Source organism: Egretta garzetta, unplaced genomic scaffold (assembly GCF_000687185.1).
Source record: "Egretta garzetta isolate BGI_Z169 unplaced genomic scaffold, ASM68718v1 scaffold190, whole genome shotgun sequence".
NCBI lineage: Eukaryota > Metazoa > Chordata > Aves > Pelecaniformes > Ardeidae > Egretta > Egretta garzetta.
In genome coordinates, this window is record NW_009258272.1 from 2,938,399 (window position 1) to 2,966,197 (window position 27,799).

The 27,799-nt window shown below is 46.2% G+C and overlaps 1 protein-coding gene across 1 annotated transcript in view; it reads right to left on the reverse strand.

The window, feature by feature from the left end:
• The window catches only part of PAPPA (pappalysin 1), a 178,676-nt gene that overhangs the window by 69,927 nt on the left and 80,950 nt on the right, over positions 1 to 27,799 (reverse strand). Inside the window, exons 8-10 of the mRNA XM_009634899.2 lie at positions 16,352 to 16,480; positions 14,643 to 14,734; positions 2,059 to 2,255 (exon numbers count right to left, since the gene is read on the reverse strand). Coding sequence (XP_009633194.1) covers positions 2,059 to 2,255; positions 14,643 to 14,734; positions 16,352 to 16,480 — 418 coding nt within the window. The remainder of the gene's footprint in view (positions 1 to 2,058; positions 2,256 to 14,642; positions 14,735 to 16,351; positions 16,481 to 27,799) is intronic.

Sequence of the window (27,799 nt, forward strand, 5' to 3'; positions counted from 1 at the left end):
AATCAGGAAACTACCCAGCAACAACACGAAAAGTTTGCACAACGCCAGCAAGCACACAACCTGCTCTGAAAGGTATCTGGGTGAGGAAAGGTGCTCCTTTCATCAATATAGAAAAACCCCTAAGGCTCAACGCTTGGGCAGATAATGAAGCCAAACTTGTTTACACACCAGTGATCATTACATGCAGTGATTAGAGGAGATCTCAGGTTAATTTTCATCTCCGCTAGCTAACAGTCTGATGACCTGCTGCCCCACCTAACCTCTCCGGAGCGACAAGTCAGGTGCTTTCACAGGCCGCCGAGGCTGTCTTGTTCCCAGGGAAAACAAAGACTTTCTAAACATATATGCTTAAAAAGGTCAATGAACGCCATGCACACAAACTGGTGTAATAGGACCAGCTGAGCTAAAGCAAAAATTCCTTTTGCTGGAAGTAAATAGCACACTGTTATCTCCCCAGGGGCCAGGCAATAACAGGAGGCATGTTCCCATTCACTCTGCCAGGCTGTGATATGCTAGTGCTCTGCCTATAAATACAACAGCTTTTTGGGGCCTTTTAAAATTTTTTTTTTAACAAGGCTGTGACAACTTCATCTCATCTGGGTACAACAAACACGCCTGAGTTGTGGCTACACAGCAGGGCTTTCTGTTGTGTGTGCGCGTGGTGGTGTTTTTTCCAGCACAGGACCATATGTTACCTACTGCATGGTGTGGCTGCATTTCTACGAGGGCGTTAGGAGAAAATCAGGGCAGCTCCGCGTATCTGCTGCACGGGGACAGAGAGCCTGGGGACATGCACATCCAGCAGCACCTGACCTGGAGACAGTGGGCTTTGGACTGTGCTACAGCACAGGGAGCTCCAATGAGAAAGAAGTTACAGAGGTACTGGTAGGGGTCCAGAGGAAAGTTCCTTTTAACAGTGTGAAATAATAAATGAGACCATGACAAAAAGGCAACACTGGGCTCGGGATTCTGTCTTGGTACTATGCCAGCTAACCATGCTTTGTGCATTTAAAACTGACCTGGTCATTAATTTGTTACAGACTTGTGCAATGTGAACAAGGCCAAGTCTCTTGGATAAAGATGTTTTCTCTTGCAAGCCAACTGGAAATGCTTAGCGTTTACTGTTCACGGAGAAATCTGCTGGTCATATCTGTGACACGGAATTCCTCGCCCCACGGCCCAAACTCGCCACACGGCCCACTCACGACACCTCCCAGATAATTAGACTGTAAGAACAACTTTTCTGCATCAAACCAAAGGTCTGCCATATCCACTGTGCTCTATCTCTAGCAAGGGACAACGGTGGGTGCTGAAGGAGGAATATACGAAGCAGCTCTTATATTTGATGATCCTTTCCCTGCTGTATCCCCTAAAAAACCAACACCAAGCAATGTGGGCTTTCTGCAGTCGGGTTGCATCTGGACTGTTGCATCTGCATTGTGTACAGCTCTGTTTTCCAGGCATTTATCTAATGTTTTTTTGAACTCATTTGGATCTAATTCTCTCAGGGAGACAAAAGGTAAAGTTATGGTAACTGGAGCTATTTATGTTACAAAGGAGACATGTAAGAAGGGGGTTAAAGCTAATGAATGGCTTTGGGAATGGACGGGACCTTTCTCAGAATAGAACAATAGAGTGCTTTTATGAAACTGGGAGACAGAAAACACAAAACTATTAAAAAAGAAAGAAGGCTCTTTTGTATTATTTGGCATTAGCCTTCAGAACTCATCGCCACAAGATAGTACCCTGTGCTGGCTGCAGAGAGCCTCCCTAGTCTTTTAGGTGATAGCTAGTCGAGGTGACTCCTACACAGCTTATTGAATCAAGCAGACCACAACTTCAGTCAGTTTTTAGTTCGACGATTGGAACTGCATTTCAACTCATCACTACTAATCAGGCTTAGAAAGAGGGAAACTGCTGGCAGGGGCGTCCCTTGGTGAAGTTAACAGGCAGGGGTGACATCACACGTGAACGCTGACCATCTAACTATGCTCATGAGTGTTGCTCCTTGCTGGACTTCACTTTCCAGGACAGAAAAGGGAGTAATGTGTCTCTTACCTGGGTTGCTGCTGGCTGACCGATGACCACCCATCCTGGACACTGCTGGTCACTGTGATGTGAGACGGAGACGTTGGAAGCCCACTGATCAAGGAAGCCTTTGGGAGTGTAAACGCCACAGTCTTTGATGCTGGTCATTTGCTCAAATTCCTCACATACTCCATCACCATCGTGGAAATAGCACCTGCTGGGTTCATCTGCCAGGAGAAAGCCAAGAAGAGAAATCACAAAGGCCTGGCTAAGCATGTCTGCAATCTAGTTGCTGGGACCTGGTAACATCAGCGGTTGTGTATCTGCTGGACCAGATCACTGGGAAGTGAAAGCGTTGGTCGCTTCTAGGCAATAGCAAGGTGATTTTAAAAAGGCCAAGCAACAGTAGTCAATTTGTGCATTGGGTAATCCCCCCAAGATATTTCCTCATGTAAGGGGGTTTTCTGCTTATTTCATCTATCTCCATTTAAAAAGATGGAGACAGAGAAAACAGAGATAGAGCACACACAGGGAGACAATGTGGGTGTTGGCATAAACACCAACTTGGATGGAAAACCATTAACAGAGGGTCTGGTCTACAATGTTTCTCTTTTTGTTTTTAAAAAGATATCTGCAAAACAACAAGAACAGCAGCAACTGGGAGTTTAGGGATGGCGAAAACTGCCAAGTTCACAGTTGTAGTGACCAAAGGGCCAGAGAGACCTGTTTATCCGAAGAGCAGATACAGTATACAGAGTGTGAGGCTACGCTCGCCACATACACACACGGCTTCAACCAACATGACTCAGATTTGACCTGAAAGGATCAAAAGCAGCAGGAGACTTTATTATCCTTGTCCATTTATTCTGTGGCTTCTCTAATGAGACTGCCAACAAAGATGCCAAATTTTTGAGGTTGTTTCTGTAACACTGGCCCATTAAAAACTGAACTGAGATCCATCTACTCTTTTCAAACAGACTGCATAGCAATAATGACTTTCAGTCATTAGAGTACTCTGTGAAATGGAAACCTTTGACCTGTTGGTATCCTATTTTGTATTGTATTATCATTGCCAGTCCCCAGAGGTATCCAGTTCTGACAGCCTGTTGTATTTTTGTCTGGCAAATAAGCTTGCTGAAAAAACGGTAGGAAATTAGCCAGAGCTGCTAGCTGGACTGATGGAAATGATCCCTAAGGAGAGTCCTGTCGGTAGCATTGGACTATCTTGAGCTAGGTGTCAAAAAATCCAACGGCTGCTCAATTTTGAGCTACTTCCAAACTACTAAATCCCCTGTTTATTTTTCCTCCTAGTTTACACAGTGAAATACCATCATGAGCCAGAAAAAAAATCAGTTTATTGCAATTCAATTATTTAATGACTTTCACTCCTTTTCCCCTCCCTTCCTCCCAATCCCCTGTGAAAAATTCCAGGTCCTTAAGAGAGTGTGAGTTTGAAAGCATGGAGAAGTCTATCACGGAAGAATGTCATTATGGTTTCATTTCATCATGACCTCTGCAGCCAACTTGTGTACGTGGATAAGTGTGGGGAACTGTGTATTTGCTGGCCCAGTACTCCGAGCTGGCGAAAAGGACCCAGCACGGATCTGGAAGCCGTTCAGCTGTATGAGTGCAGCCCTGCATCTGAGTGAATATTCCCAGGGTGGCCAAACTTCTTGACCCTACATGTCACATCTTAAAATCTTCATATGGCTGGAAGCCACCAAACATATACCACACACCTCGAAGAGCTGGGAGGAGGAGCGTGGAGCGCTGCACAGACAAAAGATGACAATGGCTCCCCAGGGCGTCCCATTACTGCATGGTGGGAGGGGGCGAGGGTGGATGTGCAGATGGGCCCTAAGGCAACCAGCAGTGCTGCTCCCAGCAGCCCAGCTGCCTTGCCTCCTCCCAGGGCCGGATTGCCCAACAGCCCTGATGCCAGCAGGGTCCTGCTACTCCTCATCTGATATCGACCCAGCTGGCAACGTGTGCTTGAACTGAACCGCATGTGCCCCAAGAGCCCCCGTTTGGACATCCCTGTAACATACCTTGTTTCTCTGCAGGGCTTATTAATGCTGGCAGAGTGCTACAGCAGTGTGGCTCAGGCATCCCCTGGCACGCTTGGTGTCCGGCCAGCTCAAGGAAGGGGCAGAACGAGCATGTAACTGTGACAGCCATGGAGACAAACTCTTGGTTCCCTCACCTTATCCTTCTGCATCCCTTGTTCTGCTCCTCTCTCTGCAGAGACGCATCAAAGCGTATGCCAGGTCTCTGCCGTACCCAAGAACAGTAGGATGAAGCTTAGTGGCTCACCTGCCTCGGAGCACTATGCCCCAGTTTGAGTGAGAGCCTCAGCAGAAATCTCTGAGAAATATTCAGCCCTGGAAAGACTGTAGTCAGCAATCAAAAATCCTCAAAAACAAATCCCAAACACATGAAAAAAATGTATTTTTGGAAAAAGAGTTTCTTTGTCATTTTATTAAAAGGGGTTTATGTCTGTGAAAAGGAAAAGCAAAAGAAAGGAAAATACCTACCATAATGAAAAGACCCAGCCTTCAGCCTATAAACATATGCTGTCAGATAGACACTTACAGTGAAACACCGGCGCCCAAGTGCATCCTGCTGCACACCCACACTGACAGAAACACTGACACCCAAACACACGGACGCTCTCTTTACACATCCCTGGTGCAGCCACCCCTCTGATGCAAACACAAACCCAGAAACTCACAGCCTAATTTTAGGCATCTGCGTTCAGACAGTATTTCCCTGGCCTTCCTGAAGCACTGACTTATTTTCACAGCAGGCACTGAAGTAAGCACAACATTTATACGGCAACATACTCCTGCACTGGCTCCGAATGTTCCCTCCTAATGCGATGATAAACGTAATGGGCTTCTGATAAGATCATGTGTTTGGGATAAATGAATACTCAAGACCTACTCCAATCCGATGACTTAATTCATACTCACATGGATGGGAAGGCAGCCTTTGAATAGCTGTGATCCAGGCCAGTGTGTGATCCTAACAGAGGCTAATTTGTTCCTGATTATGCTTAAGACCCCAATAAATCTGTCTGCTCGGAGTCTGCAAAACCCGAGGGAGGAACCGAATGGAGAGACTGAGATGTCTGAATTAAATGGAGACTGCCTAAGTGATTAACAAAGTCTTACTGAACTGCACTGTCATGAGCCCTTCCACCGTGCCGGTCCTGGAGAGTCGCGGCACCCTGCCCTCCATCGCAGCGCGGGTTCGCTGCCTGGATGACACCTCGCACAAAGGCTGAGGGATTAGGCACCCGCTTGCTTTTGTGTGCTTTGAAAAATGATGGAGGAAAGTGGCTTTACAACCCTAGTTTTCTTTTAAGGGAGATCGCAAGTCCTGCTACTGACAGGCCATTCCGAAGCGTGCAATGCCGTGCTTCGAGGGGAGCGTTGGTGAGAAGAGGGGAAGACCCTTCCTGCCCATCAGCTTCCTACTTCTGAGTGATGGCAAAATCTTTAAATCCTTCCCAGACACCGGCGAGGGGACTGACAAGGGCATCAACCTATGACATCTAAGCGCTGTATGTCACTGGGTGGGCTGCCAAAAAGAAGCAGAGGCTCCTCCTTTGAGCACCAGCTCTGCCTCCTGATTCTTACTGTGGTCTTGGATCTCGGTAGGTTACGCTTTGGGCTTTACATTTTCATGAGCAAAGTGAAGAACGACCAGATTGTTTCTTCCTACGATTGTCCTCACAAAATAAAAACTAACAGGCTTCTTCCCTTTCCACAATGGTGTGAAGACAGCTCAGTTAAATCCATAGAGTCCTACAGGCTCAAAGCCGGGGAGGGCAGTGTCAGGAGTGGTGGATTCCTAGGAAGCAGTAGCTAACATCTTTATTTCCATAAAGGTGCAAAATGCCTTTTCTGTTCACTTCTCCACTACTGTGACATGAAATGCATCCAGGGCCTTGGTAATATGAGCTAATTTCTGTCTCCACAGAGGTCTATAGGCTCCCCAGACCTGGTGAAGGTCACAGTGATGTATTGGTCACATATGGCCTGCATCATGGACTACGTTCATCAACACTGAGACTTCTCACATCAAAGTTGAATCTGATTTGAAGGAGTTATGGTGGAACGGAACATGAAAGAAATCTGATTTGTCCTCAAGGAAAAAGGACTTAAAAAAATTAAAAAGCAGTTGTCTGGAAATCCAGCTTAAATCTTGAAGAGTAAAATGTCTGCAGGCATAGCACCTGGCAGCAGGAGACAGTGTCTCTGGGGGATCGACAACAGATGCTGGAGGATCCTGAGCTGAACTCATGAACATTTATTCATTCAGGCAGCCCAGGCTCCTTTTCTGTGACAAAGTTCTTACTGAAGGCACAAAAATGTTGGGGACAAACCAAAATCCCTCTCTTGCCCTTGCTTTGGGAAAAGGCAGTCTCCAGTTCAGCAAAGATTTCCGTGGCATCTGGGAATCCCTGAGTGCTCTGTGGCAGCCGTTAACCCAGAGGAGGGGAATTTGTTGGGGAAACAGACTGGCATGACCTGGCCTGCTTACTATTGCAGTTAGGCTTCAAGATCCAGAACGGTTTTGGTGCTCTTCTGTGTTGCACCAGATAACGATGCAAACTCCATTTATCCCTTGCTTCTTAAGCCATCCAAGCACAGTTGCAAAAGGCAGCCTCTCGCACTGAAATACAACCCCTTCCTCTGAGGTTGGGAAATGAAAGGATGCACAAGGTAAGGCTGAGGATCTCGAGAGCACCTGGGAAGCCCCTGTCGGACCAGGTAACTCCCCATCGCAGTCACCTGTGCAAAGTGAGGCTAGAAAATCCCCAGCAAAATGAATGAAGTCTGGTAGAGATCAGGAAGCAGACATGCAGGATATACACTTATCTATGATAGGCAGCCTTCTATCTCATTAAAAAAAAAAATTAAAAATAATAGAAAAAAAAAAAGATCCGATTCACAGCACAGGGCACATCCTCCAATGAGGCTTTTAATGTCCGAGTGGCACGGTCAAAGTGCTGGGGACAGACACTCGGGGCAGCTTCCTGTTTTCAGCTAGAATGCAGTGATTGGCATCAGCATAGTCTTCTTTTGTGCAATAACTAGTATTTTTTTTTAAAAGGCCAGACAAAAAAAAAAGGAGTATTTTTAAGCTCAGCTGTTTACTTAGGGATGTTTCCAACTATAACAAGCCTCATGCCACATAACTGTTTGTCTGAGAAAAAAAATAAAAGAAAAAAAGGGGGGACAAAAATGCAGAAGTATTGTCTCAGAGTAACAAATTCTTGGAACAGAGCAAGCTTTGCATGTTAACCCCTGAAAGGTCTGTCCAGAGGCGCGCAGGCCTTTTTGGACACAGCGAGGGCCAAATCACAGGCTCACCTAAGTCAGCAACTTCTGCAGAAGCCTGATTTTACCACTGCATCACTTAATTGGCATCTCCAGCACTGGTGTTTATGTTCACAGATGAGAAGAAACATATCCAGAGGTTTCTATCACAAAAGGAGAAATCATTCCGGCAGCTGAGCAATCGCAGAACCTGCTCCATTTATTTCTATGGGAGTTTCACCTTTGGCTTCAGTGGGAAGAGAGTGAATAACATGGCCTGCTTCCAGGGTATCTGCTAATCTCTTCTTTAATATTGAAGAAGCCAGAGACAGAGATATTTCCTGCTACAGTAAAATATTCGAGAGTTATTTTCCTTCCTGGATATTCTGATTTGAAAAGAGGAAAACCATTACACAGAGCTTGGGCAGACCTTCCCGAATAAAGTTGCATATCGATAAATGGTGACGTTTTCCTTCAATGAAATAAAACAGATACCTTGGAACTGAAGGCAGCACAGGTGTTGCAATCTACTGTGGAACATCCAGGGGCCTCGCAAGAGGCTTTTTTCCGTACAAGATGACAATCGTGTCTGAGCATCTCCTGAACCAAGCAGGCGGGCATAATGCATTTGCGGAGCGCAGCTCCCCAGTAATTCAGCCGCTTCATGGAAATGCATTCCTGGGGTTGTTCTTTGTCTGGCGTGACTCGGCTCATCGGTATGATATAGCGGTTGGAGCACAATAATTATGCAATTGATCTGCGTGCTGCAGACAGATACAATTACAAGTCCCTCGCAGAGCCCGGCATTGAAATTTGATATTTCACCTCCAAGAACACAAGCCTTTGTCACTTAAGAAAAAAGATATTTTCCATCGCTGGCAGTGGTATTAACACCTTATCTGCTCTGCGGCTAGCCAACAGGAGCCAACATGGTCTTCCCCTAACCCCGGGCAACCAGGCATGTTATAAAAGCACTACACCACGCGTCCTCTTCCCACCTAATTTTGTTTCCTTCCCTGGGTGGTTGGATAGATCAGAAAAGTGGTGCTGAGAATATTTCAGTATTTCCTCAGACTTACATAGATTTATCAGCTAAACTTGGAGGCTGTTAGACTGAAAGTCCTGAGGCTTCTGTCACACAATGCAGCAACCGCTACGACCACGAGAAGACTGGCCAGCATGGTCCCTCTTGACACCAGGCCCACGGGCTTGGCAGGCTGGGAAGGAGCCCAAGAGAAAAAACCCAGTGGTGCCATTCACCATGGAAAACGAACTGCTTGTTTGTGCGTGTGGTTGGATGTGATTGCAAAGGAAGGTCTTGGGCTCAGCATCATCCTCTAGGTACAGCAAGTTGCTGTTGAGTCATGGAGAATGCTTGAAGGAGGGAAGCATGACCAGCCGTGGAAGCCTCTCTGATCCACGGAGAGTAACGTGCGAGGGATGCAACAAGCAAAGGAATAATCCTTCTGTTGGGCTCTCATTGTAGCTGCGTCCTGAAAACCAAGGCTGGATTGAGCTGGGCTGGAGTCACTGGCCTAGAGAAAAATGCAGGCAAATACCACACCAGCCCACATTCTCCCCCACAAAAAAGCATCCGTCCTTTGTATTTTGCTGCCTGAGATGCCTGCTCTCTGCTCTGTGGCTCAGCTGGCCCTGCTAAGATTGCACTATTAATGATGACAGTCTGAAAATCACTTTAAGAGACTTCATGACGATGCTGTGATTACTAACTTGCCAAATGAGTGCTTAGACATTTTAGAACATGTAGCCACACTCCCATGAGCTGCAGGAAACAGTCAGCTTCAAAGTATTTGCCTTAAGCTGAAGGATTCACACAAATATCATCCGAATAGCCCCGGTCAGTAAATTCATCGCCATTTGCTATGGAATTCTGCTATAGAACCTCGGCTTCTTTACCGACAGCAATACTATTTCCCAAGCTCCTTGGTCAATGCTTTAGTCTTATTGATGCCCTGTGAGATGCCGAGTTTCTCTTGCAAGGTGGCTCGGTTTCTCCCATGCTGTTGTTCTACTGAAAGCCCTCGGCAGGGTCAGCCAAGGCCTATTTAGCGTTCGTGAAAGAATGCAAAATCACCATTAGCTGCTGTGTGGGGCCGTGGTTTCGGCAGCCAAAGCTGTGTTCCTGTGCAGGGGTATGAGGAAGGGAGGGGGAGCGGATGGGAGCGAGACGCCCTCTCAAAGCATGCCCACAATGAATATGGATGGTCATCCATCAATTTATTTTAAGCACATTACTCCTCTGTCAGAAAGGGAAAAAAAAGGAAAAGGGAAGAAAGGAAAGAAAAGACATATAAAATTAGGTTTGTGTCACTCATTTAACACTGCAATTTCCCTAGAGGATTATGCACCAAACAGAGATAGCAAGCTCATGAATATTAATCATTTCCCTGAATGCAATGCAGCCCGCCAAACAATAAGATTAGGGGAAAGTGCTATGCTTAATTTATGGATAATGGGAGAGGTAAAAGGATAGAGATCCCACAAAGGTAAAGCTCACAGCTGGAGGGAGAGGCCTCTGAGGAAGAGAAGGAGAGATCCAGATTTGTAAGGTAGCAAAAAAACATTTGAGGCCAAGCAGGAGCAAAAGAAAAGGTGTTTAAGGATCATTGTCAAATTAAAATCATACTTCTCCCTGAACAACCACTGGTGACTAATGCTTCAAGCATGCCAGAAACTGGTGGTAAATTCAAAAGCTAGATGTATTTATTTTCTCTTTTCCTTTACTCTGTGCCTTTTCTTTCTTTTTCACACCCCTGAGGCCCCGATCCAGCAAACCACGGAGACACGTGTCTAACCTAAACATTTACCTTCTTCAGTGGGACCACTCGCATGTGGAAGTTAGGGGAAGTGCTGCCCTGTTTTGCTGGAAAAAGGCTTTAGTGAAGAGTCCCTTATAAGCAAAGGAAATAAAGCGTAGCAATACCAACACCAATATGATGCAACTGAAACCCCCATAAATTACCAGGCAAACTTAAGGGTAGATAGAAGTTCCCGAGCTACTTCCCAGCTGTGTTTCAATGTGTCTATCAGTCTTTACTCATCTCTTTTCATATTACTTTCTCTCCCCCTCCCTTCTTTTTTATTGATCTCTGCATCTTTTTTATTATATCCTTCTCTTTCTTCAGCACTGGTGAGCTAAATCAATGCATAATGCACAGCACACTCAACAAAAGGAATGCAAATGAAAGCGGCGCTCTTTTTCAACCTCTGCACATATATCTAGATGCATGTGTACAATGTTGGTGTGTGGGAGAGTGCATACCAAGGACAAGGTGCTCAGCTGCTTGTTAGACACCCATTTCTCAACGGGCCGGTGGGAATGGATCAAGTGCTAAAAAGCTCTGGGTTCCCACAACTGCAAATCATAACTCTTATGACTGGGGCCTGTTTCACACAGGACACATCGGCCTGAACTTGGCTGAGATCCACAGTAATCGCAAAAATCAGTTATCCCAGGAGTAATCACGAGCAAGGTGAAAGAAAAGCAGCCAAGAGGTAGGAGAGGGGCGCATCAGTCACAGCGGACACGACTTTGATTCGCTTGTCTCCTACAAATGAAACTTTCCCCGTGGGACCAGATTCTGTGCAGAAGAGATAAAATATGCAAAATCCACTACGCAAAGGGGAAAAAAAGTAGAGATGATAAATTTCAGGATGGGGAAGGGTGAGCGTACCGCAGAACTTAAAAAAGAAGCACTGCCAGATGCTTAATTAATTAATTAATTAATCTCGCCGTCACTCTTCAGCATGTTGCAGGAAGAAAACGCTATTAATCTTATCTGCTTTCTGTTGCTCGGCTTTGTGTTCAGGGAAGGCCAGGACAGCCTGACAGTAAGACCACACAGTTTTCTTCCCTGCCTCCCTCCTTCCTTCCCCTGCGCCCCTCCTCCCGTGGCAGAGCAGATTGATCCACAGTTATCTGATTAGAGAGGAAAGGAGGAGGGAAAACAAAACCGAGGAGGGGAAAAAAAAAAAAAAAAGTCTAATTTCATTACAGGCAGTAGCGCAAAGTGTCTTGAGAGCCTTGTGTTGTTTCTTGAAAGGGAAGTTGGACCAATTTAAAAAACCTCATGATTCTAAAAGGCAAAGGGAGCAGGAGAGGCAGAGGGACACCTGCATGGAGATATCCAGAATGCAGGTGGACATGACCCTGAGCAACATGCTCCGACTTTGAAGCTGGATCTAACTTTGAAGTTGGCCCTTCCTGGACCTGGACCTGGTTCAGAGGCTGCTCTGAACCTAAATTATTCTGTGATTCATGGCTCTAAATCTAAAACTTGATATTTTTTCTGGGCTCTTGTATTTCTCTTCTACCAAGCGAGGTGACTTGTGGTGGCCTCTCTTTGGAAGGAAGAAGCCCACGTGGGCTTTGCTATCAAACCTCCTGCTCTGGACCCCCCCTGCCCCGATGATGCCCCTTCAGCCCTGCCTTTGCAAACACAATGTTTAGTGATTATTTTCAGCCATGTGGGACCCAATCCTGCAGACAATTTGTGACAAGCATTGCATTCCCTGTTGTGGTTAGATTTGCTGAAGTCTAAAGAATGCCTTGTGGTAGTTCAGAAACATGCCTGGAAGGAAGCATTTGCAAGATCAAACCCCGAGGCCCCCAATTCAGGAAAGCATCTGAACATGTGTTTGAGGCTCGCTGAATTCTTTGGTGAAGGGGAGTGATTCCCGGGGCTCTAAAGAGCTACATAATACAACAAGAACATCACTGCAAAAATAACACTGTCTGAAATAATTACTTGTTGTCCTACAGGATTATAACATGTGTTAGCCTTGTAAACATGGAAATAAATTACACTTATTTTTCTGGGCTTCTCAAACAGGGACCCAAGCATTCTGTATTTTCCAAGAATTCTGTATAAATGTGTTTCCCTGCCAGCCTCAAAGACGACTTTTGCTTGGCTGAAGTCAGAGCATCCAGTCTGATATTGTTATTCAGAATGCTGAATTTCTGCTCTTTTTAATTGTTATTTATTATGTAATATGTGCAGACACTCATTTCCCCAACATCCTTATGTTTTCAGGTAAGATTTTAATGCTTGTTATGTTAAAACAGAATACAAATCAGCACTGCTCATTTGTATGAACGATCAGCCAGCCGTTTCTCTCTAGCTCTTGATGGCCTAATTCAGGTGGCCCAGCATCCATGAAAGCCGACAGGACCTGTTGCACAGGTATTGCCTTCTCTGAACATTTCCTAGGGACTTGATGACGACTGTTTGCCCCAGAACAGGAGCTGGTCCAACCTTGCAGACCCTGCACGCACACTGAGGCCAGCACCACCGCAGTTGTCCAGTCATGCAGCAAAACATTTTTAAGGTCTGGGTCCCTGAACCAGTTGATTTGATTCACCTGAGTGACTCCCCATTTTCAGTATTTCACAAACAATTTGATTTCATTCACTTTTGTAATCCAGGACCCGTGCAAAACCACAACCTTCCAAAGCCCATTGAAAACAAACAACTTTTTACTTCTGGAATTCCCCTTTCCTTTTCAACACAAGCAAATCTGAAAAATCACTTCCTCTGTCATGGTGTAGAAAAATCCATGTGTATGTTTTAGTTGCACCATTTTCTAATCATATTGCTGCCTGACAGATTTTTTCCATGCTCTTAACCAGCCCTGTTGCTGGTCCTGGAGATGTACACAGGCATAAAGCAGGCTCCTGCACCCACCTGGCAGAACATCGCCGTGTGGCCCAAGGCTTGGGACGCCCCACTCTCACTCCTGGCCGGGGATTTACTTAGAGCATGATGCAGCTCCTGCCCAGCCCACACAACCCAGTTTCCTTGAGAACCAGTGTAGACAGGGGAGGACCTGGGTCACATCCTAACGTAATGCTGGGACATGGTCAAAGTACAGACCTGGACCACGGAGCTCAGGCACCAGGGGGTACAGAGGCAACCATACAGCTCCAACCCGAAGCCTTGCTGGAACCAGCCTCACACTGTGCCTGACTTTTGGAGAACCCAAAACGTTTGCATCAGTGTTTATCTCACTTTCAAAATATTATGATTAATATATTTGGGTGCTTGAGGTTCTAATGCAGCAAGTTACTTAGAACACTTTCAAGACCACCAATAGTCACAATTAGCCTCGGCCATAAATCCTCTCAGATTTCAAAAGAGCAATTTACATATGTAAATATGTAAATAAGCACATCACCAAATCAGGCCTCAAGTCCCACAGCGTGGGATGCTGAAGTAAAAACGTAGCCATTGTGATGAGAGAAACAGTCCCCTGCTCACCACCCAAGGGAAACATGGGGCCTGTGAGGTCCTCTCTATCTTGCGCCAGACACAAGAGAGAATCATCCATTTGCCAAAAAGAGCAAATTTCAGTCTTGCCAACATTACGTTATCTACTTAGGACTGATGCCCTGAGCTGAAGGCATGGAATCACTAGATGGGACAGAGTATTTGCTTGGTCAGTCCAGATAAGGAATCTCATAAAATCTCTTGAGAAAAAGCTGACCCTTTATAAACATTAACTTTGGTTTCAGAATCTGTGCAACTTCCCCATCCTTCGAAGCCCAGACCTCGCTGAACCCTGTTTGGGAAATGCACTCCCACATCGCAGGGCTGCCCCACAGAAGGCGCAGCATATAAATTGGTCTCCATTTCCCTTCTCTGCCCCCAGCATTCCTAGAGAGTTTAATATGTAAAGCTCACAACCGCAGCCCTGCTATCCCCGATAGCTCGAGCATCTTCCGGCCATTGTGCTTACAGGTTTTGCTAATCAGAGCAAACCAGGCTTGCAAATGAAATCTGATTAAGTAGTTTTCACCTCTGAAAAAGGGGATTAGCTAGACCTTTGATCCTCAGATATTGATTTGCAACTCAAAGGAGGTGTGACCTCAGCTGGACTTGCTTCTGGTCTCAGCCCCTTCCCCTTTCACTCCTTCTCCTGTTTACTAGAAAAAAATCAGTTCATGTCTTCTCACATAGCCAGCTCTAAAGCCTATTGAAGCCAGTGGAAAACCACCCACTGACTTCAATGGGCTTTGGATCAGTCCCACAATGGCTGACTTAGCCTTAAGTCCTAGCCTGTTTCAAAGCCAGAAGAACCAATTTCCCATCAAAATGACCAGAAGCTGGGAAGATATGTTCGCCTTTCAAACCTACAAATTCCACCTTTTTTTCTCCCTTCCATGACAACTCTTCAGCTGGAAATGCTGAAAATACTGTTGATTTTTTCCTTGCACTCTGCGTAGAGTTGTTGCCCACCATGAGTGGAAGGGCTTGGAGCCAGACTTACCGATGCAATTAAAGGATAACTCCTGCAGGCAGAATAGGGAGCAGCCATCACCGTTGATCTTATTCATATCATCGCACTCTTCCCCCAGGTCTCTGTAGGCAGGGCACACACATGCAAAAAGGAGTCAGATGGCAAATGGCATCATCCCAACAATTGCTGCAACCCCTCTGCAGAACCCCAAAGCCTTGAAATCCAGTGCAGCGGCTTTGTGTACCGACCCTTAAAATACCTCTCCCTTTCTTCTCCAGCCCTGACTTTCATCATTCCTGGTTCACAAGTTTGCCTGGCCACTTCTCTCCTGCACATGTGGATACCACTTGCTGTTCTCTGATGAGGATATGAGCAACTTCCTTCAGAGATGGTGTGGCTGCAACTCAGCAGGTGGCGAAAAAGAGAACAGCAATCTCTGAAAGTCTTTGTATTAAATGTGGAAGGGCCAGACTGTGACCCCAGCATGGGAATAACAAGGCATAAAGCCTGATGCTGGGCTATTCCAGGTGACAGCACTCGGAGGAGAACAGTCGACGGGGAGCAGGTGGTGTTGGGGACGGGGTCCTGCCTTGTGCCAGCCCGCACGGTTGCAGCAGCGTGGGGGGAGAAGAGTGCGAACCAGATGAGAAAGGGGCTGCCACAGCTGCAAATGGGGCCACAACCAACCAAGCTGTGACAGAGTCTGGTTCCTGCTCACTCCTGAGGCAGCTCAGCTATTGTTCGATGCTTGCTGCAAAGCCACAAGTGATGTTTGAGGAATGTGCAAACATAACAGTAGGAGAAAAGTTATGGAAAGCAAAATTAATCTGTCTTTCTTCACCTCTCTCTCCAAGACTGCCCTGGATTCATGTCGTTGGATTGTTCTCTTTGATTTCCCTGCCTGTTGGGCCTCATCCTGCAAATACTCACTGCCAGGTACATCATCCGACAGAGCTGTACTCTGTGATCGCTGATCAGCATTATTTCAAGCAAATAATACTGGCTGGATTAAGCACTTGCTTGCTGTTACTTCCATAGTTTAAATAATTAAATTACCTAATGCCGGGAAGCTTTGAAGCAGGTGGCCTTAAGGGCCAGCATAGTAAAAGAATAAACCCTAACATAGTTGTGAATGATTGTTTTACATTTTCGGTGGTCTGGGGATTGGCAGCCGGTGAGAGGGAGGAGCTGATTGAGAACATGCAATTCCCAGCACTCTCCCGCAGAGGCCAAATCTATCACCTCCAAACGTGTCCCGGCTCCGGTGGTCGGTCAAACAAGAGGTTGTACCAGGAACCTGGCCCAACACGTGGCAGGGGTTTTACCCTGTCCACCAGCTGCCAGACACATGGGACTTCACGTGTAAAGCCAGCAACAAAGGCTGCGTGAATTTTTCCAGTAATTACTTCAGCTCCATATAGGAAATGTCATATACATGTATAAAGATACGGATACATGAACAAATAGCATAAACAGCATATAACGTACTTTCATATCGATCCTGCTGTCTGGACTCCATTATCTGTATCTCTGTCTGTATCTACTGGTGCCAGGATAGCAGGGCCTAAGTTCCAATTAAATGTCATCATCCTGGTAATCATCAAGCACATGAGTCATTATCTACAGATGAGAGCCAGCCTAAACTAAGGAGACATCAGAGGTCATCAATTCCTTTCTAGTCTCAGATTCTGGCTGAGTAGATGCGCCCAGATTTATCTGTTTGCTCTCTCCAGACTTACATTTGGATAATCCCGTCTCCACAGTATCCACTTCCAGAGATATACACAAGCGCAGGGGAAGGCTCGCTCTCCTCCGTCCCGGAAACAATGACGACCTGGTATGTGTATGTGGTCCTATCGCTCAGTTCCCTGCAAAACAAAAGGAAATATTAAGTGATCAGTACAACAAAGTCAGTAGCAAAGGGCAGAGAAGGAGGTCCAGAAATGAGGGTTGGCTGCCAAAAAAAGCAAGTTTTAGTTCAATCAGGTCCTCAGAATATTCCTGCCCTGGTTTCATGGGATTAATTTTTGGTTGGGCGTCTTTTTCTTGTGAGCACCACCAGGACTACCTACGTCCAGGCTTGATTTATGCACGGCTCTGAAATAGGCTCAACTCTTGACTATTTGACAGCTAAACTATTTGCTGATGAAAATCACACAGTGTGGTGTGTTGCTGCTTGCACCTCTACCCACCGTAGAGATGGCATTGCACTGACACCGTGGCAGCAGATCAGTCCTCACCACGTGCAGTGGGAGATGATACCAGCATCACCGACAGTCGATAGCACGGCAGCGTTTGAGAACCCAGCCCTGTGCTTCACTGTGTTCAGCCTCGGACACTTTTTTGCTCCCGTCTCTCCGTGTCAGGGACACCGTTACCTGCAAGTTTGCGGCACAGTTCATTTAAGGAACTTAAAATACCCTGTAAACACTGATTCCTTCCTGAGCATCCCTGAGCTCAATCCAGCTGCAGCTGGAACCAGAGGGAATTTGCCTATTGATTGAAGACAGAATTGGACTGGGGATGTTTCAGTGATAGATAAAGAAGTTTGCACTTTAATACCCACTTTGCATAGGGGTATTAAAACAGCAGAGTTAAGAAGAAGGTTTCTTCCTCTCCAGAAGAGCGCGAAAAATAGGATCCACGCCACAGCACTGGATCACTGCATCAAAATATTCACAGGTACAATTAGCATACTGTTGCATATTTATGCAAAGCCATAATTACCTAAATCCTGTGCATCTGTAAATGAGAAATAATTTTTTATATGCAATACAGAAATAATATAAGCCTAATATAAATGTTTAGCTCCCTTACAATGTCTTTTACATTATCAGAACTCCAAACGTTCCACAAAGAAACTCATTACCATTATCCTCATTGTGCCAATTTGTAAAGCAAAATGATTTGCTCAAAGTCATCAGCCAGGCTAATTGCAGAGCCCATAAGGCAACCCAGCCCCTTCCAAACCCATGCCTGTCCTCTACTTACTATGCTCCTATTGCCCCCGTGGCTGACAATAAGATACATGCCTTTTTGTCACAGGAACTTCGTCAAAAAGCACATATTAATGAGCTGTGTCCTACAAAGAGCTCTATCTACTACCTAGAGCACCAAAGCCATTGAAGTAGATATCAATGGACTGTAGTTACTGGAATCTTTGTGAAATAAGTGTCTCCTTACAACATTCATTGAATTAACAAGCATGACTTAAACTCCAATATCACACATTATATTATATAACAAAGCTGATTCTCATGGATACTGTGCCTGCAAAATAACTGTCACTGAAAGAATGACTCCGTGGCACGAAAACACAATACAACTGCCTTTCTCATCGCTTCTTCACATACCAGTGCCTAAGGGGTGGCTACAAGGAAGATGGAGACCCCTTTTTTACAAGAAGTCCCATGGAGAGGACAGGGGGGAATGGACACGAGTTGCTCTTGGGGACATTCCAATTGGACATGAGCGGGAAATTTTTCCCCATGAGAACAGTCACCCATTAGAATAATCTCCCCAGGGGAGGGGTTGACTCCACCACATTGGACATTTTCAAGATGCAGCTGGACAGCGTGCTGGGCCATCTTGTCTAGGCTGTGCTCTTACCTAGAAAGGTTGGACCAGATGATCCTTGAGGTCCCTTCCAACCTAGGATTCTAGGATTCTATGATTCACCTGATTCCTGTTGGGAATAGTTTGTAGCTCTTATTAGTTAAATTTGAGGATTCAGGTAGCACAAACACTATCTTAATTCACCTACAGATTGGGGGGAATCTACCCAGATATTGGTATGAGTGTTTATTCAATCAATGTGAAAAATTCCAAACTTCACCCTTGGGACCTGTTTAAAACAAAAAACAAACAAACAACCCCCCCCCCCAAAAACCCAAAAAAAGGAAATAACTTCAATGGCCAAACACACACTGATCTATAATACTGCGAGTTTCCTCTAGATTTTACTCCCAGATAAATCCATGTAATAAGATGGGAAGTTTCTGTTATATACTGATGAAATCAAAGCAGAGGCAAGCTTTGATTATTAAAGAGCAGCTATTTCTCAAGACCTTTCTTCAAAACCATTCGTAAAATATTTAAGATTAACAAGTATACTCGCAGAAATGTAGATTTTGCCACTGGGGATCTGCTAACCACAAAAAAGGTTCAATTCTTAGAAAAGACCGTTAACAACTGAGCAGTTCAAGCAGCTATAACAGCTACAAAATAAATAAAGCTGTGCTGCTTTCTGATGCACTGAGATCACATGCGCGAGTGCAAAATAGTAGTTTTTAGGTTCTGATTTTTTCTGTGATTTCCACCAATCCCCATAGGTGATGGGCAGGCATTTGGCTAACAGCAGAAAGTGTGCCTCTGTGAGCGTGTTTTCCTATGTGGGAGTGTTTGTGTATGCTTGTGTGTACATGTAAGCAAACGGAAAACAGGAAAGGTTCACATTTGTTTTTGTACAGGGCGGGAATTTGGCAGAACATAATGGAAGAAGACATAGTACGAAATCAAGCACGGGAGAGAATATGGTGTTTATGAATTATTAGGTGATTGGAAATGAATGTCTATGTGGGTGAATAAGACAGAAAACTGGAAATGAAAGTTATTAGGTGGGGAGAACTCTGGCATATTTAACTGTATGGACTGTGAATGCAGAACTGCATATGGGGAGGGGACCCTGTAGACGTCAGAGAAGAGTGGCTGCTGGCTTTGTGGCAGTGGCTTTGCTCTGATCCTGTCACCTGCTGCATGCCAGCCAGAGGCGATTTCCAACTGCAGCCTGCTGCTCAGAAATGGAATGCTCTTGGAGAAGTGGTATGTCCCGACAGGCAAATGATCCTTATAGTTTAGTGACAGGAAAAAAAAAAAAAGGCCATTTCTTCTCCAAAAAAGGAGATGAGCAAAATACCTGACTCCTTACACATACATTTAGGTATTTGTACAGCCTGGCTTTCCTTACTTCTACACAGCCACTAACTGATTTATGCTCACAATACCCCATGAGCTATGAACGTAATATCCTTGTCTCAGGTTAAAATACAGAGAGAAAGAAGACAAATGCCTAGAGATATATGGGCACTGTAAAGCAACATCAGGGCTGGGAGCCAGCTCTCCAATCCCACACTGCAGCTGTGGGGCCAGTCCTCCCCACCCTCATCCCAGCTCCCCTTCAGACCACCCAGTCGAGACCAGCCCAGAGCCTCACAACCTTTCCCACGCTGGGGACAGCAGAGAAGCCCAGGCTGTCACACTCAGGAGTGACACCACCACACCAGCCATGCCCAGAGGAGATCAGAAATGGGAGCCCACGTGCTCCAGGGGTGCCCTGCAGCATCACACAGCCAGAGCTGGAGATGTGCCTGGACAGAGCACCAGAAAGCCACCTTAGAAATTCAAACACAAGCCATCGTGCTTTCAGTTCACCCTGGCCTGATGCAACCAGTGGCAAAAACCTGATTGAGCTGGACGTGGCATTTCATGTCTCAACAACTGGAACTTGAGATACTTATATCCTCCTGAACTGTTAAATATATCATATCGGCAGCAACTGAGAGGTTTAGCATTCTTTCACAGTACCCATATTTCGGAAAAATATAGCTGCTAAAGGGATGCTATGTGCAATACTTCAGGCAGTAATCCAGTACCATAGAGAGGGCGGGAGGAAGGAATGCAGGACGGAAGGGCGGGGGGGGGGGGGAAGAATTTATTCTCTCCTATATAGTTATGGGGCACCAAGGTCGACACTACAGACTGTATCTGGAGATGTCAGCAAAACAAGCTCTGCTCCAAGTGGTGATAAAAGTGTGATTTTTGACCATTTATTTTCTCTCCCGCCCTCCCTCGGAGCTGATGGCACACCAGCAGTGATACTGCGCTCTTTCCACTCTGCTGTCAGGCAGGTCCAACGCACACCGGCTTTGTACAGTGCTACTTAAGGAAGTGAGACAGAAGAACATCTTTAACATTAAGGATGTGAACAAACACTCTTTTAAATTTATATCTATGGTCTTTTAATGACCTTTTCGAGAACTGAGTAAGCCGCATTGATCGCTGCAGCTTCCGCCCGTGGGGAGGCAGTCTTATTAAAAAGCAATGACTCAAGCCCTCTGCTTAGAGGGGGAATTAGGACGTGCCGTGTGAAATACCATGAGGGCAACTTTCCTGTCTGCTGTGGCGAGTGACAGATCCGGGTTCAGAAATATAAAACCCTTTAATTCTTTTCCTGTTTTTACTGGGGAGGCTGGGCAGTCGAGTTAATCTTGCTGTGCCCCCCAGGCAAGGGACCTCTGCTTTCAGTTGGGTGTTCCTGTAAAACTTACGGAAAAACTATACCTCTGGGAAGTAGTTTTCTACTCAGATGAAGGTGGGTTTGAAGGATCATTGAATTTACGGCAGGAACATGCACGCCTTCAAGTGCCAGCAGGCCTGCAAGGGCTGCCACTGGCCCAACTGCACCTGCTCTGTGCCCACTACAGGGCTTCAGCACCTGGGGACACAGCACACACTCGAAGCACCAAAACATCCCACGCTTCTCTACCTACTACCATGGTACTACATTTTTTCTACTACAAATAACAGCAGGGAGGGTTTTTACACAGCAAAGACTTGTTTCCAACAAAATTGAAAATGTCCTGAAGGCTGATCCTAGCTTCTGCCCTATGAAAACATAAATAGCCAGAAAGCAATGAAAGCAGACAGTGTTCCTGTTATTTAAGGACAAGGCAACAAGGTCTTAGGCATCCCCAATTAAATTATGGCTGTCAGAGGCAGCGCCATATGAAACAGGCAAATTTTGCACCTCAAGGGTCCTCATGAAGAACCCATCCTTCTTTGTCCTTAAACAGCCACCAAACTCATGAGCCAAAAGACAACATTTCCTGGACAGCTCTCCACAGCCCAGAACGAGCCCCGGTCTGCCAGCAACGTCCCCGTTTCCCTCTAACACCATCGCCTTTGCTCTTCTTCCCTATCAAGGAAGCCTTGCCGAGCAAAACAGGAAATCTGCTGGCACCAAATAGCAGCGACCGCACATCTTCATCTGTTACAATCCTTTGGATCAGCTGCTCAACGACCAAATACAAACACATATGGAAAAGCTCGAAGGTCTATGCCATCTCCAGTCCCATCCTCCAGAGCCTGGAGCATCCTGTTGGTACCCCACATGCTGCTCACAGCCACTGAAAATCCCGACATCATTTACAGAGGTCCTGAACTACCCCAAATACCCACTAACTCAGTGAAGAAGCACTGCAGTGCTCAGACATACTTAGGGCTTCCCAGTCCTGGGCACTGAACCAGGGCTCGTTGTTTCTAGATTGGAGGAGCTAGTGCTGCTCTCTTCATTGCTGCTTAGATAGCAGGTCATTAAACTGTGCTGGGTTTTACCTCTCGGCAATGCCATCGGGGTGTTTGCAGGCTCCTCCATCCTCAGGTGCTCCAAAAGCAATTGAAAAAGACTAACCCAGGGGATGAGGTTGCTTTGGGACAACCCGAATAGATTTGCTCCCCAACTCCCGTCCTTTTTCCTGCATTGGCATTGATTGTGCAAATATGACTGTTTTCTTCTTTTATCTCCTCTCTTGCACACGCTCCCCCTCACCTTGCCTTTCCTTCTTTTAATAAAAATGGCATGAGAAGCACGGCAGAAGATAATGAAGAGAATTCCTGCCCAGCTCTGCAGTCGGGAGAGATGAGGGGCAGGATGCTGTAAACAAAAGAAGGACGTCAAAAATCCCGAGCTCTTGCGATGGGCTGTTTTTTCAGCTGCGGTCCGGTCTCTTGCTGTTTGGATAAGCCCAGTGACATGGCAGGTGCAAAGGCCTCAAAACAAGTCTCCTGCCTCTCTCCCAGACACCGAGCTGACTCAGAAGACATAAACGCCAAGGAAGCAGTCTCCCAGAGGCTTTTCTCTGTACCCGTGATGAGATAGGTCCCAACAGGGACGGTAGGTTTGCTTGGTGCCCTCCAGTTTTTTTACGATTTGTTTGTTTACAAGCAAATCAAAACGGGGTACTTGAAGTATTAAATGAACGCTCATAGGCTGGATGGGAGAGTGGGGACTGGACAGTGGATTTCTGCTCCAAACCCAGCTTAAACCTGAATTGGATATTTCTGAGGAAGAATGACAGAGCAGCCAACGACCCGAAGGGATGATCTCAGCGGAACACTTGGTGGGGTATGTTTTGTACCATCAGGTGTCTCTGCTCTCTGAAGCCCAGAGTCTCACCATTCAAAGCAGTAGCATCAAGACAATGCCCAAACTCAACGCTTGCTCCTGACCGTATGAGGAGGGTATCTCCAGTAACACCTAAAAACCCACCTTACCCACTTATGCAATACCATGAGACCCCACGTATTTGAGACTGAAGTCAAAGGTTCAGGAATCCAATCTATTAGGAAAAGGAAAACACCCTTTGCTCCGTGAAATATTTCTATGAACCAAAGTCACCACCACCTCTCATAATCACTGTGAAATCAAACCAGGCAATTAGCGTGCAGCTCTGCTCTCACTTACGCTGGTGTAAATCTCAGAGACCTCAGCAAAATACTCCAGGTTTAAACCATTGCAACTCAGCTGCTCGTCTGTTCCTCTGAATTGCAAATGTGGGCATCTGTGGCTCAGACCAGCTCCCTGCCTGCACAGGGTGCCCTGGCACAGAGCTACATGCCCGGCTGTAGCGCCTCTGCTCCGAAAGCCAGGTCCTGTTTAGGACCTTAAACACATTTGGTTTCACACAGACCGCTCTCTTCTGTCCTTCATGCAAGAACCATAAGGTTTTTTAAATAGCAAACATATAGATATATATGCAACTGATTAACTCCAGCAGACTTTGATATAATCATCCAAGTATTTGCCTTGGTACAAATTTAAAACACAGTAGCACATCTAATAAAAAACAAAGTTTGCAGCCAAGGCCTTAAAGATATTCCTTGTTTTTTTCTTAAAAGAAAACAAAAATGTCAACAGATAATTTTCTACTTTCATGTTTAAACAACAACAACAATTAAGAATTTTTAAAGTGGGTGATATAAAGGGAGGATCTAAATGAGATTGGGTTACAAATCCTGGGATAAAGTAAATCCTAGAGGCCCAGGGCCTCACATGGGTGTTTGCACTAGACAGGCAATTTCACGGCAGCACACAGGTTAAGTGTCGGAGCACCTGGTTGCTATTAGAAGCAGGGAAGGAGGGGGAAAATCTGTTGTGTTTGCTCCTTCTCCGCTGCGATCAGCCCCTAAGCTGAGACAGGAGTGCTGCTCGACGCTCAGAGGCGGCTGCAGCAGGAGGGAAGGCTGTTATGTTTTGACTGAGGAAAGAAAGATCTAGGACATGACATGCAGAAAGCCCTATTTCCAACTGGTGGAAGCCCGCACTTCTCTGTTGATTTCAAGGGAATGGTGCGAGTATCCACCACTTGAGGACAGTGCTCCGGTGTACCGGTATGGCAGGGAGAAAACAGTAACACGACCGGCAGGCAGGTTAGGACAGATTAATTGCTTTAAAGGCCATCATCGTCACTGGCAAACCCTTGCCTGTTGCATCGTGCCTCTCGACGAGCACTGCCTGATTACTCACACGGTTAACGACATCCCGGTTGTGCCATGGCTTCTCTGTGCAGGACTGCCAGCAGCAGAACCCGCGCGGGCTCCAGAGCTGGTTCAGACCACACTGCAGGAGAAGTGCCTGATGCACACCCTGCACAGCATTCGGGGCCCTAACAACCACCCCTCAACTTTTGGATGTTGATTATTTATTGCCGGGGCTGTGAGCACTTTGGCTGCCACCCTCAGCCCCGTGCCAGTTCATCAGGTTCATCAGCTCTTCCCAGTTTAGGGTCATCAACTTGGCAGAATAATGTTCTTCAGCTTCCCTGAATCCAGAGCTGACCTCTAGGATTTCCTTTCAACAGGCCTGAGCCAAGACCTGATTTTCAGAACTTAATACCCTCCTGTTTCCGTGTAATCCCACCAAAATGGTAAACAGAGCCATAGGAGCAGACGCTCGCATCGCCTGATCCAAAGGCTGCTGAAGCCAGTGGAAGTTATTATGTGCATTTTCAGCAGGGTTTAGACTGGGCCCCAAGCAAACACAGATGTTTGCAGTTTTCTCTGGTTTCACCTCTACCATCTCTCCTCGCCGAAACTCTGCTTTGGAGGGTACGGGCACGGGGGCCGTGGCGCTCCCGAGGTGCTGCTCCTGGGGAGGCGGGAGGAAGCTCATATGTACATGCGTACACGTGTGAGAGACGCGTGTGCTGTCACACACGCCACACAGCAGAGCACGCAGAGACAGGCGAGGAGATGAGGTGACTATTCCAAAGGAACATTTTGTCATTTCCCTCCTTAGGGGCTCTGTGTTTTGCCTTAAGCCACTTCAGATTATGAGAAATCCTACTAGCTGGTCTCCAGTGGGATCTTTAATGGTTTAATAACTGAACATTACTGAACATATTTCCACTAGCCTCTTTCTAAAATCCCATCATGAGCTAATTTCCTCTATTGTCATTACATCTGCAACTGGTCTTACATTTCAGAAAAATCTGTACCACTGTGAATAAAAGATCTCGTTTACTGCACTGAGCTCTCAGGGCCAGTATTTTCAGGTGTGGCTGATAATTTGGGGTGCCCAATTCCAGGCACCCTCACTGGGATACCATTTGCAGAAAAGAATGAGCTTTATTTCCACCTCGCCCCTCCTATCACAAAAAGCTCCAGGAAAATGCTGGAATTGGGGCATCAGCACGGAGAAGCCCAATGTCGCTATGCATTCAAGAAGATTCTGGCCAGAAGGATGAAGCTCAGGTTTGGGGAAAGCAATCGGATGATGGGTGCCTTGGGCCCGCAGTGTGCTCAGGGCATTGCATGCCATGCAACGATACATCTAAAAGGCTTCTGTCTTGTCTGTCGCTGTACCCAACGAGGTATTAAGGACAGCACAGGTATTTTAGTCTTACTGCAGCGTTCTTTTCAAATCCTTGCCTGTTTGAGGGTAGCTCCAAATTTAACAGAGACTTTGAATTTATTTCCTAGGAAAATATATTCAAATAAAATGCCCAGGAAATGATCAGGCCAATAGTTCAGTCGAAGTAGCTGAAAAAAGCTGTACTGGCTGACACCACTGATAAAAAGGTAGATAACACATTTCTGCTGCTTCTGCGGTATTTGAGGCTCACTCCAAGTTTTACAAGAGAGTTATTTTTAAATTGTTGCATAACATATGTCTGTCCAATATTTCTTTCCTCAATCAAGCAAAGAAAATGCATTTGTTATTCCTGGGAGATTTCTGGTGCTTCTTATCTTATTTAGAGCCCAAAATAAAGATGCACACAAGAAGGCAAACATCAGAGAGAAATTATTATCCATGAGATAATGCACAGCCTAATTTACCACATATCTGAGGCTGTTTCACCTGCAATAAATTATTTTGCCCAGCAGGAAAAGTCCTGTTTGACCTTCAATTTTTTTTTTTTCCCCTGCAGCTGAAAACTCTGCTACTACTTCTAGGTCACGAGTTCAAATTCCACCCTGGCTGGGAGTGATTAAATACATCAATTTCTAATCGTATCTATTTGGTTAATAATAGGACAGCCATTACTGTTCACTTTTTCGGGGACACTTGCCTATGGCTAAGTTGTATTCTACAGGTCTTATCTCTCTACAGCCTCTGTGCATCACCCAAGGGGTACCTCAGAGACATGACTCCAATGTCCCTTGGGGAGTCCCCGGCTGGAGCCGAGCTGATCCCGAAGCAAGGCAACGTTCCCCAAATGGGGCAGTCCCTCCTTCCTGGCTCTTCCCATGCTCTCAAGTCATTTCTTTGAGAGAGGCAGCTGGGGCCCATTCAGAGCAATCCCACCCTTCGAAGACAAACCCAGGCTGAAAAATTCCTCTGGGCTGCCCTGTCTCAGGATCAGAAGCCCACAGAGATACAAACCCACCCATACTACCTTGCTCTTGCATCATGGGCGACCGAGCCAGAACAGGAGCTACGGATTTTGTCAAGTGCCAGCTATAGTTACAGCGTTACATAAGAAACCGCAACAGCGAAGAATCACAAATCTATCACTACAGCTGGCACCAAATGGCATCTTTGCACAGGCTTAGCAGAAAAGCTGCCAACTGAATGGGCACAGACCGTCAAATTGTTCTTTCTCTTCTCCAGGGCAGGGTTAAGGCAATTTGGCAGAGGGTGGTAAGGGAAAAAATTGCTCTATCTGCTCTGTGTGTGGGGTCAGGAAGCAGGTTTTATTCTTTCGCAAAGATAACCTGACACCTTTAATGAAGAAAGCAAGAAAGAAGGAAAGCCATCAGAATGTGGCTTCCAGCTGTCAAGTCACATCAGCCAAGTGGAGATGTATAATCCCTGAGAGCAGGCACTGCTAGCCTCTAACATTTAATTGTGAGCTCTTTGAAAGGAGGCACCTGGCATATTTCTTCTGTAAAACGCCCAGAATGCTACTGGCAGCTATAAATAATAACAACCGCTACCTTGGTATTTTGCAGCACACCATATGTGAAGGAAAGACGCAGGAAGAGTAGATGGAAAAGAAGCACTCTTCCCCTTCCTGGCCTACCGAGCCCCTGGTGTAGAGCAGAGGAATATGCTCCAATCTGGCACAGGGAGCAGAACCAGTCATCCCTGCTGCCTCCCTGCCCAGTCCCAGCTCCCTGCTGCCATGCAAGCCAGAGGCGAGGCCGCGTGGTTTGGGAAAGGAAAGAATTTCCCCAGGGGGACGTTGGCGGTGAAGATGCTGCTGGGTGGAGAACTCTCCTTCCTACCAGCACTTCACTTCTGTTAGGGTGAGATGAGCCTACGACCAGTTTCCCATTCTTGGAAGGGAAGGTGTGGGACAGCAATCATGCCATATATTTCTGGTTTTTCATCATGGGAAATTTCCAGGTTAATTGAGCAGAAACAGGGCAATCAATACCGGCTGCACGAGGAAGGAGCCGACAACGCAGCCAAGGCTAGAGCCAAGGGCCTCAAAGATGTGTGAGGATGGACGATGCTTGCTAGTGGATCGCCAGCACCTCCGCTGAGCTCCAGGACTGCTACGCTGTCCTACACCAGCGGAGTATTAGAATCACAACTTTTCCAAAACTGGCCACAGGCAGCTCCAATACACTCAAAACTCATCACTGACACGTGGAGGCTTTCGGACGGTGACAGCACGGCCACT